The sequence below is a fragment of the Pseudochaenichthys georgianus genome, chromosome 17, assembly GCF_902827115.2.
Source record: "Pseudochaenichthys georgianus chromosome 17, fPseGeo1.2, whole genome shotgun sequence".
NCBI classification, from domain to species: Eukaryota; Metazoa; Chordata; class Actinopteri; order Perciformes; family Channichthyidae; genus Pseudochaenichthys; species Pseudochaenichthys georgianus.
Genome location: NC_047519.1, coordinates 13667358 through 13679476, shown reverse-complemented (window position 1 = coordinate 13679476; position 12119 = coordinate 13667358). Strand labels below are relative to the sequence as shown.

At 37.8% G+C, this 12119-nt stretch overlaps 1 protein-coding gene across 2 annotated transcripts; it reads right to left on the bottom strand.

Moving 5' to 3' along the window:
- Positions 1-7842: 7842 nt before the first annotated feature.
- On the bottom strand, positions 7843-12040 carry LOC117461957 (solute carrier family 22 member 13-like). 2 transcript variants are annotated; one of them, XM_034103951.1, is made up of 10 exons: positions 11594-12040; positions 11423-11526; positions 11187-11329; positions 10897-11065; positions 9984-10104; positions 9208-9302; positions 8910-9124; positions 8716-8824; positions 8435-8641; positions 7843-8175 (listed from the first exon to the last, which is right to left on the bottom strand). In XM_034103951.1, the coding sequence occupies exons 1-10, from the start codon at positions 11966-11968 to the stop codon at positions 8100-8102; spliced, it is 1614 nt and encodes a 537-aa protein (XP_033959842.1). In that variant the 5' UTR covers positions 11969-12040; the 3' UTR covers positions 7843-8099. The 2 variants fall into 2 exon arrangements, with proteins under 2 accessions (XP_033959842.1, XP_033959841.1); XM_034103950.1 differs by having other exon boundaries at positions 11187-11341; positions 11594-12039.
- Between the last annotated feature and the right edge of the window lie 79 nt (positions 12041-12119).

The window sequence follows — 12119 nt, the reverse complement described above, 5'->3', positions numbered from 1 at the left end:
GCTTCTGTAGAAAGTACTCTGTTTGAGGAGATTTCGTAATAATGGCAGTTTGTCATTTTGAGGTATATTTCAGTGAAACAAGGCTGTTTGAACCATTTGACAGATTTATGCTTAAATTCTCTGGTAAAGTTACTGAAAGATACACTTTGTGTATAAAAGCTGAAAAGTAGATAATGACGCGTGCTTTGTGCGTACAGACACACAGAAAACACTGAAAAACACAACAAGAAGGACTGTAATACACATGTATCAGACACGCTCCCCTTGCTATAATGATGACAACAGTTTTTAGATGTAAAAAACCACTTTTTTTATTTTTTTCACACGCAAAATCAATAGTTATACTGATTGTAGCATCCCCAGGACAGTCTCCAGCTTAGAATTCCCCATATTACTGGAGATATCGTGATGGAGTTTTTTCACTTCAGTCAAAATATTCACGTCTATGCTGTTTTCGACGCAAAGATGCATTACATCTACAAACAGAGCATACAATGAGAGCACATGATACACTGTTGATGTTTGTTTCATTTCTGAGATAATGTTACAGAATGTTTCGGAAAATGAAGATTCCAGGACCACTTTAAATGTTTCGTTTACAATCATTTCCCAATGACCCGGAATAGTACTGCCAGAACGAACGATATCCAAAATGTCTTCTAGTTTACAAACTTCAGCCATTCTGCTTACACGGGGGTCACTACTCATTCTGTTTTCAATCGTCCCCATCATCACACTTATTAAACGGGTAAGGACTACATTATGATCAATATATACAGAGCGTTTTGCATAGTAGTTTCCCATTTTTATTTTACTTAAAGAAAAAAGTCACTGCATTGAACAAGTCCTTGGCTTCTTCTCCATCCGACTGCTGTTTGTTAGTCTTCTTCTTCTTCTCCATCCAACTCTGTATGGATATTTCAAGTCTCTCCTTGAGGCATCTGCATTTTACAAGCTTGTGCAGAAAGGCTTCCGAAGCGCGTCCTATCCTCAGTTTATCCTCGCAAATGCCTTTTTCAATAAGACTCTGGTCAATCACTGCAACGAAGTCGGCGAGCCAAAGTCTTTTCATTAACGCTTTGTAATTGTTTCTGAAGAAGAAATCGGGCATGTCATTCCGACAATCGTGTTGCCTCTGGTCGGGGTTACTGCGTCGGCATTCTTTGCAGATTTCTTTTCTGTACCGATACATCACCATCTCCAGAATATAAAACAATTCCGATTTCACTGTGTCCCTAAACCGAGACTTCTTGACCCGAGGAGTAGCATCAGCAGCAGTAGTACTGCAAGATTCGGGTTTCCCACATGGTGGTGTCGCTGGTGGACTCTGTTCCTGACTGCAACTCGCGGGGGGAGTCTTGGCTTTTCTCTGCTCCATGGCTAGTTTACAACGATCGTCTTAGTGAGGTCCTTCGTTTTAGAAGATTTGCTGAGTGGAGGGTGGGGCTCATTGCGTTGAATGGGGGAGTCAATTATAGAATTGAGAGTTTTTAGAAAAAAAGTTCTTAAGCGTTGTAGCTTTTTCATCTCATCTCCAGCAATAGGTGACATTTAAGAATAAGTAATAGTTTGTCATGATTTTACGGAAAAAGTATAGTTTATCAGAAATATGGAAAAGTCATTGTGTACAAATAGTAATGTTGAAAATCAAAAAAGAAAACTCAATTCAATACAATTTATGAATATTTTACCCTGTTCTAAAGTTTTACACCCTTAAAGAAAAAACCCCTTCCTTACCAAGTACTTCATATTATACCCTTTTGTTAAGTGTTGCGTACATCAGGGTGTATCTCAAAGTATCTTGGTAACATAAAATAACTAAAATATGTAGGTTTATCAGAAAAAAAAAACCCATTGTTTAACTGAACAAGTGTTGCATACATCAAAGTGTGTCTAAAAGTATCTTAGTAACACAAGAAAAGAGAAAAAAAGCCTTGATGTCAACAAAACTGTATTTTTCCACTGAAATAGCGTTAAAATAAAAAAAGTGCCTTTAAAGAAAATGTATTCAGACAAAGTATTTTATTTTGAAAAAAAAAAAAAAAGTTTAAGGTTTTGCATACATAAAAAGTGTATCTTACAGTTCCTTTGTGAGAGAATTACACACAAATCTGCCAAGTGTCAGGGAAAATTGTTAAAATCACAAACTACCTTTTAGAGAAACAGTCTTTAAGAAAAAATCTAATCAGACTGTACTTCATTTTCTAGTTTTAAGGTTTTGCATCCCTCAAAGTGTGTCTAAAAGTATCTTGGCAAGAGAAAAAGCCAAAATCTGCCTTTAAAAGAATCCGAATTCCTTATAAAGTACTTTATATTCACCCAGTTTCAGTTTTCAGACACCAAACTGTATCTAAAAGTATCTTGGTAACACAAGAAAAAGAGTAAGTGTAATTTCTTCGGTAATGTTACAGAATGTTTCTGAAAAATGAAGATTCCGGGACCACTTTAAATGTTTCGTTTACAATACTATTACATATAGAGGAGAGCTCTTCTTCGGGAACATCCTCTCCCCTACTTTGTACCATCCAGTCATTAAGCCCATATCCATTATCCTGGTGATAATAAGGGTAGGCTACATCAGACTTGGTTTTTCTCAGATCCATGGCTAGTTTTCAACGGTCGTCTTGATGGGGTCCTTCGTTTTAGATGATTTGCTGAGTGGGGTGGGACTTATTGCGTTGAGTGGGGGGAGTCAGTGTAGAGTTGAGAGTTTTTTAGAAAAAAGTTCTTTAAGCGTTGTAGCTTTTTCATCTCATCTCCAGCAATAGGTCATCATTTAAGAACAAGTAATAGTTTTGTCAAGATTCTACAGAAAAAAGTCAAAAAAAAAAAAGTATAGTACGTCAGAAATATGTAAAAGTCATATAGTATGTTGAAAAATCAAAAAAAGAAAACTCATTCAATACAAATTAATGAATATTTTACCCTGTTCTAAAAGTTTTGCAACCCTTAAAGAAAAACCCCTTCCTTACCAACTACTTCATATTATACCCTTTGTTAAGTGTTGTGTACATCAGGGTGTATCTCAAAGTATCTTGGTAACATAAAATAACTAAAATATGTAAGTTTATCAGAAAAGAAAAAACCTTGTTTTATCTGAACAAGTGTTACATACACCAAAGTGTGTTTAAAAGTATCTTAGTAACACAAGAAAAAGAGAAGAAAGCGTTAATGTTAACAAACACTGGATTTTTCCACTGAAATAATAAATAAATAATTTCAAAAAGTGCTCTTAAAAAGAACAAATGTATTCAGATAAAAGTATTTTGTTAGATTATTAAGTCCACTATGGTTATATTTAACCCCTAACCCATTTGTATTATATGTTTGTTGTCCTAATAAAGCCAGAGTCACCTGAATTAATTTTGTCTCCAGACCTTTTTTATTTTTTACATTTTGTAACAATCTTAAAAACATTTGTGGTTTGACTCTTTTTAAAAAAGTTCTTTTTCATCTATCATTTTCAACCAAGCAGCAAGAGGTCAAATGTAAGAACAAGTAATAGTTTGTCACGATTTTATGGGAAATAGTCAGAGCGCGATGTCACATCTTAAAGACAGCTTGAACTGGATAAATGGTTAGTCTTTTTCAAACATACCGTACGTTCTGCATGTTAGTATATCTGGCCCATCGATTTAGACCCTACTGCCTACGTATGCCCTCAATAGGGTAGTCACGCTTTGGGAAGAGGTGTTTCATTTCACAGATCCACCTTGATTGTTATTGTGAAGAGGGACGGGGGAGGAACATTCATAGGATGAAGAAGCATAAACATAACTTGTTTGTAAAACGGACAGCACATCAGTTTCAAGAAAGATGACACCGTGTTTATGCATGACATGCAACATATCTTGAAGTCCTACAAAAAAAAAAAAAAGGTACAAGTATATTGTGTTGAAAATATCGCCAAAAGTCGTAATATTGTATAATGTATTAGTTGCATGTTGTATTTTTGCTAGCAATCACTATGTAGTTTTTTCCAAAAATATAATGGAAAAAAAAAGCGAGAAAGACAAAACAAAATACGTTGAAAAGTGGATGAGTATGTCTGTCTCTCGGGGGTTGGTTTGTTAAGAGTCACAGTCTTAAAGAAAATCTGCTCAGAAAAAGTACTTAATTTTCTACCAGTTGTAGAGTTGTCATACATAAAAAACACTATCATAGGTCTAGGAGTGTTTTTTAGCTGTAAAATACCTCCACTTTTTAGTTTTCAGCGTACGGTTAAATCTTTCTACCATACATGCCTTTATGTCAATGGCGGTTATATATAATGTTGTATACCATTTTTCTTCAACAAGTTTTGAAAAACTTTATTAAACTTTATTAAAGAATTCTTTCCCCTCAGCTGTTTGTAACTTTTTAGGGATCTCGCTGTGTGTTAAACCTGTATCAAAAAGCTTTGGTAACCTTACCCTTCTTTTTCTTTTTAATGTTTGAGCACAGGTTTTTCTAAATACATTTATGACTGTTAACAAATAATTAAAGCCATCATTATATTCGGACAGCGACTGCATATCGCAGAGATCTGCTTGAAATTGTTGCAGCGGTCTGAGTACGAAAACTCTGTTTTCTTAACAAAATGCACCCGTGTCGACTTGTACAAATGTATATGCGTTATCCTCTGATAAATATTCTCTGACTTTCTATATATATTTAAGTATATTACCTACCTCCCCTCTGTTTACAACATGCTTGTCTCCATAGGGGGTTTATGACTTCTCCATAGGGGGTTTGGGGTTTTCCCCCTCCCTTATCCTTTAGCAAAAAAGGCTGACTTTTTAAAATATCTGTTTTTTTATATGCTTTACTTTGATTTGGAGCACCCAACGGATGGCTGTAAGTTGTCACCGGTGTCTCGCTGATTAAATTCATATCAAGACGTCTCTTGGCCATTTTCTCTCGACTTGAAAAATATTTAAGAGTGACGCTGGCTTTTTATTTAGACAGAGGGAGAGGGTGAGGGGCGGGGAAAGTGTGTCACCATATGTTTTCTCCCCTCATGTCCTGTCATGTCCTGTTTGCAAAAACAGAGAGGTTTAAATATGTGTTTTTTAGATGCTTTTACTTTTGATTAATTTCATGTTATTTGTAATAGCCATATAGTTGAATATATAACCCCAAACATCGCCATTTTTTAGAATCCATTCTTCGTGAAGTTCTTCGGCTGTAGGCGTCTGAACCCGGCATACAAACTGCATTCGTTTCTTGATTGGAGCACCCAACGGATGGCTGTAAGTTGTCACCGGTGTCTCGCTGATTAAATTCATATCAAGACGTCTCTTGGCCATTTTCTCTCGACTTGAAAAATATTTAAGAGTGACGCTGGCTTTTTATTTAGACAGAGGGAGAGGGTGAGGGGCGGGGAAAGTGTGTGTGTGTGTGTGTGTGTGTGTGTGTGTGTGTGTGTGTGTGTGTGTTCCCCCGCCTCCACCATATGTTCTCTCCCCTCATGTCCTGTCATGTCCTGTTTGCAAAAACAGAGAGGTTTAAATATATGTTTTTAAGATGCCTTACTTTTGATTAATTTCATGTTATTTGCAAGTATTTGTAAGTTACATTCGATACTGTATACAGGATTAACCACACAGGAAGTGGTAAGGAGGCGGGACATATATCCTAGGCATATTAATTGATTGAAAACAACGGCATTTTATTTTTCTCATTTTTTGAATTTTTATTTTTTTGAAAACCGGAAGTGGGGGCGGGACATCCGCCGGAAGCGAGGGCGGGACATCCGGTCGAACGAGGCGGGACTTCCGGTTTCAAAATAAAATAAAAAGGCGGGACTTCCGGTCAAATAAGGCGGGACTTCCGGTCGAAAAGGGGCGGAGCGACCTGACACTTTTTCTGCATACTAATGAGATTGAAGTGGCATTTGTATTACTACTGATATTAACAAAAGACTGGTTACACTTTGGTCTGAAGAAGACTTAAAGGAGACTTATAATAGTTGTAATGCTTTTCTAAAATATGTTTTGCTTTCTTTGGTTGTAACCTCTTCAGAATTGTTTCCTTTGACATGCCACACAAGTGAGAATGTGACAGGAATCACTTCTCTGAGGAGCTCCAAGAAATAGCGAGTAATATTTCAGCGGTTTGTTTATCAATGGATTCTGGTGACTTCGGAGAGAGGATAAAAACAGCTTCAGTTCCCCGATGGAAAGGGCCATGGACAGCAAAGTAAAGTGTCGAAAGTATTCTAAATACAGCATACATTTACACTTGTTTAGGTATAGTTATTTCTTTAATATGGCAGAAATAATTTGGTCTGATGCCCCTGTCTACAGCACAACTTTGCTTCCATGCTGATACTGTAGCTGATTATCTGTAGTTTATATACAATGAGTATGGATAAGTAACTCATACCTACTTCAACAAATCTGAACTAGTCCTTTAAGTTCAAAGCGGAAGTATTGTATGGTAATGCTGCTTCTATCACAGCTCAATTAAAAAGAAGAAACTTGAGCCACACGAAGTTCTGTTTATTTGGATTTGTCTCTTATCTTTGTTGTTGAAATGATAGTTACCCGAAGGCCTTTTAAAATATTCAGATGAAACTGTATACGAAACGGCTCACCAAAGGATTGACAAGTCACATGTAGAAAAAACAAAAATCCTATAATGTAACAAGGGTTTGTTTTGTTTCTTGTAAAATCAGGTACAACACCACAGCTGTCATCAAGAAGGCCCAGCAGCGTCTGCACTTCCTGAGGGTGCTCAGGAAGAACAACTTGGCCACTAAGCTGCTGGTGACCTTCTACCGCTCTACCATCGAGAGCCTATTGACATACTGCATCACAGTGTGGTACGCCAGCTGCACTGAGGCCGACAGGATGAGGCTCCAGAGAGTCGTAAAAGCAGCACAGAGGACCATCGGCTGCCCTCTCCCCTCCCTGATGGACATCTACACCTCCCGCTGCCTCAGTAGAGCCAAACACATTATCAAGGACAGCTCACACCCCGGCTTTCACCTGTTCAACCTGCGGCCCTCCGGCAGGCGCTACAGATGTATACAATCCAAAACAAACAGACTCAAAGACAGTTTTTTCCCAAGAGCCATCATTGCTCTTAACACCTGAAATCATACCTCTTAATCATCCTAAATGTGACTCTGTACATATATATCATTACTATTATTATTATAAATACATACTATTATTATTATTTATTACATTACAGATTTTATTTTTATACTCCTGGAAACAATTACTGCACTTTATTCCTTATTCCTAAGTATGTATGCTGCGTGTATTTGTTGTCTTGTGTTGTGAGTGATGTTTGTTTTGTTTTGATGGCACCCTTGAAAGGGAGAAGCATTTATTACCTCTTTGTACATGTATAATGACATTAAACGATTATATTCTATTCTCGGTAGATGTTTGCTGAATTTGCATCTCCACTGCATGTTGTTAGCTCTCATGTGCATTGTGTGAGTCATGAAGCAATACCCTCCTGTTTAAAGACTGATAAGACAGCAGCAGGTCACAACTTATTAGCTGTTTTTGTACAGTGGCTATTGCAAGCTTGTCAAATACAGTTGTTTTGATGTAAAATGTCCTGTTGTGGACCACCCCCCAGCTGCATTTACATTTACAGATAAGGATATGCAATCCTAAATCAGGGTTTCCAGGGTTCAAGGCAAGTTCGATTAAGGACTTAAAGACTTTTTTTTAATTCCACTCTAACTGAAATGTAGTTTCCTTCATATTAAATTGAATATGTTACACAAAATGAGAAGCATTTTGTATATATATTTTTTGGATGAATAGATGTTATCAATTATTTTTAGATTACGAACGTTCCATGTCTTAGCCTTAGAACTTTGAAAGAAAGGTCAAGACATATTATTACAATTTTTTTTTTATTGAAAATGAATTCCCAGAAAAACAGAGTTAAGCTTGTTCCTTTAATTCACCGACTGATTTTCACCATCTTACAGAAATGACAGCCGTAAATACCTACAATTGAGTAAGACATTAGCAAACACACAATGTGACTCAGCAACATTGAAGGCCAAAGAGCATCCACAAGAAATATTGTATTCAGCAATGTATATCTCACACGACAAAAACATCTTTAGAAAAGATTAACCATATCGGCTAGAGTTTGGTGGAATTTCTGCCGTTTTGTTCGACCACGTTGGAGTCACTGCCCATTTTCTTTGTGCTCATATTCCTAGAAAATAAAGGAAGACACCATTAAGACATCAAAGTTTGATATATGTCTTGTTTCAATTCAACTGTAAGATATATTAGGACATTGTAATTTTCTATTACATTGTCTTGTTTTTACGGATAAAGAAAAACAAGATGGGGATTGCGATCTTGTCAAATGAAGTTCTCGTGTGGATGGAAGCCACTGGTTGGCCTTGAACTGATTCCCAATAAAAGACAATATTGCCACATGAACTCTGTAAATCATGCAACCATCTTACCTGTTGCCCTCGGTCTCATTAGCCGAGTCAGGCAGCTCTGTTCTCCGGGTCTCAGGGAGCAGGAAGACAAGAGCTCCACTGGTCACTGCAAGGCTGCTGAAGACTAAGGTGGGTATGGCCCAGTGGTAGATGGCCAACATGTTGAGCAAGGGGGACATCAAGCCTGCTGCTCTAAAGGCAATAGAGCCAAAGCCAATGGCAGTTTGCCTGAAAAAGTTCAGTTAACTTTAAAATGTATAATTTCTATAATAATATATTCTGTATATATTTAATTTGCGTACCTGACAGAAGTGGGAAACAACTCCTGAATGTAGATCAAACATACTGAACCTGCCCAGTTCAAAAAGAACTTCCCGGCGGTAACAAGGGCTATGATAACAATAGCGCAGTCTGAAAAAAAAAAAAAGGGTTAAACCCCACAGATGGTCAGATGTATTTCTCATCATGGAGTGAACTTAAAGGACAAGGGATTCACCTTGAGGGAACGCCAAGGTTAAGAGGCACAACACCCCTCCTGTCAGGAGGGTTGATATTAAGGATTTTTTTCTCCCAATTAACTCCAAAAACCAGATACAGAGGAGATGTGCGGGCATCTCAGTGATCCCAAACAGGAACTGAACCAGGAAGATGTTCAGACCAAACTTACCCACATTAAAAATTACGCAGAAGTAGCCAAGATTTAATGAAAACCTTCAAATCACATGAACACAAACATGTTACAAACCTTTAAGCACTTATTTCATAAAATACATTTCAAATTGTGCTTAACTTACCAGGCGAATGATACAATTAACAAATATTTAACTAGGACTGCTGAGGTAAAAATTGATTTTATTCCCCCACTTTTCACTTCCCGTCCCCTGGTGACCTGAAGGGCAGAAGGATTCATATAGTGAAGACAAAACTTTGAGCAGTGATTCTATGAATTAGGCAGCATTCTGATAAAGGGTTGATCCCTTAAATAGGCAATATCTCTTTGCCCTGTTACACCCCTTTGTTTACAATCATATTTTAATTATATGGGTAATGTGTACATTTGAATTGACTTTGAACTAGATTTCATTGAACATTAAATATATAAAGGTCACATTTAAAAATAATAATTTGAGTATCTGAAAAGCAATTGGGATTAAACGTTTCTTTTTTTATTCATTAAAAAAATGAATAGCAACAATGTACATAAAAAGGAATTTGCCACAGGTCAAATGTTTTAGCTTTGTCCAATAATTAGTTTGATGACCAAGTACCTTGGAAACTTATAACACCCTCATTAGCCTCAGCTTTACTTTGTGTTTAGAGGTTGTTAGCAAGCTAAGATGCTAAACTAGAATGGTGGAACTTAGAAAATATAACGACTTCAAAATCAATGGATCATAATTGTCATCGTCAACATGAGAGCTTGCAGCTGTTAGCCTTAATTTTAAAGCACCACTGTTCCTAGTAAAGCCCCACAGCAGTGCTTGGCTGTAGACTGTTAAATCGACAGCCAAGCTAGCACTGCTTATGAAGTATATATACACAAAATCCAATCAAATTGTATCTCATAAACCTCGTCCAGCAGGTTATCTGGGATTTTCCTTTTGTTGATTGCTGCGACTCTACGTATCAATTGATTAGCTTCTTCAGTTCTTCCGTGTTCAAGCAACCACCTTGCAGATTCAGGAATCCACCTGAAAAGATGAACCACAATCCAAACATTCAATTCACTCACAAACGGTTATTCATTTAACGGAAAAAAATCCAAATGTGATCTACCAACGAGGTGGATTACACAGTCTTCTTGAACACACTGGTTTTGCAATACACACGGTTTATTTGGTAGGTTTGAACAGAAAGTGGGTTAAAAGGACTTTAGTAGCCAACTACATATCTACTCAGTGTCATAACTATAGATGGCGGTGGGCACCCCCCCATTTTGGTGAAGCAGACAGGATTTGAAGCACAAGGGATTAGCAATGTAGTGCTGTGCTTGGGGGTCAGCAGCAACACCTAATTTAGTTCCTTAAATAAAGGCCCATGAATATATAATGTTTTACATTTAGCATCAAACAACTATACAATGTCTCTGACAGTGAACTAAAGCCATTATCTATGCTTTTGTTGAATCCACCAGACTCTTTGGAAAAAACTGTAATTTTATTTGTGACACAAAAAAACAAATGCTTGTGTTCTGCGAGTTAAAGCCGCTATTTTTTTAAATGGAGTCTGGTAGCTTTGAAGACAAAGTGAATACTAAATATAGATAAAAGCCCTTTGGTCTCACGACATGGCAAAGCTAAAGCTACAAATATTCTCGATATGGCATACACTTAATATAATATAACTTCTCGGAAAAGAGGGTGTGCCAAGTGCTACCCACTGCCTATTGATAATTATCTCATACAAACACAATTCAAAACTTCTCTTAATTGTCTACATACAGCAGTGAGCAAAACATTTAAATAACAAAGTGTAACACATACCATATATACAACGTTACAAAGGCATGCGCTCCTCCTATGACGTACTGTGCTTTTCTCCAGTCACGGATGCCATAGACGAGACCAGCCATGACACACTGTCCAAAAGCAGCAAACAACTGGCTCATACAGGAAGCAAAGGACCTTTTGGTGACCCCAATCCACTCTGTAGCTACAAACATAATTTAAACACCAACATCACTGCAGATCTAGGAATGAAAAGGAACCAGAACATTCCCTTGTTGTGATTTTGACCATTAATCAAATGTTGGTTGGTTAAAAACAAGTCATACCTAATACGGTGGAGTTCATTCTATATCCCCCGAGGGCAGCTCCAACTATGAACTGCGCCACTATGTAGACGTAGACATTTGGAGACACACCAGCAACTATGACGAATATTTGCCAGAGCACGACTGGTAGCTGGGTGGTTCTCCTGCGGCCATACCTAAAGTTTAGTCAGTGGTTTGAAGGTTTAGGCTTTCATACATTTTGCACATTTCTAATATACCTTTTTCAAGTAACTCACGATTCAGCTGTTGGTCCAAAGATGAATGAACCAGCAAGTAAACCAGACATGAAGATCGCCTGCACAACCTCAGCCATGTACGACTTGTCACAGACGAGATCAAACTGCAAAGCAGCAGAATCAGTAGAGCAGTGGCACCATCAAAGAAACCACGCAACATTCTCGACTTACATCAGTGACTATGGTGGCTTCATACAGCGCTCTGGAGTACACCCATCCATTCTGGCACCCTGTGGTCTCATTGAGTCCGTTCTCCCTGATGGCACCAACAGACCAGTTCACAGGGACAAACATCTGACACTTGCTGAAGGTCCCGTCATCCTCTCGGGGCAGAGTCAGGTTCAGCTGCTCCTCTGTGGTCAGGTTAGTGTCCGCCTGAAGGATCCAGTCTGTGTTACAGTGTCTATCTGGATCTGACTCCATAAAAAGAAAACTACAAAAGAAAATGGGCAAGAAGACATTTGGGAGGGTTAACCCAAGAAGGATGATTTTCTGGAACAAACCAAAGTCGCCAATAGTTCGCAAAATCGCTCCAAAATCAACCATTTTCAAACGAACGATTTGATGAAGTGTGACACCAACTCGGAGACACTTTCTTCCAAAAGCTCAAGTCGAAATAAATGTTTAACCTTTGTAACTGAATGTGTGGTGAGCACACAGGACCAAATGGTTGACCCGTTAAAAGCAAAGAACACGC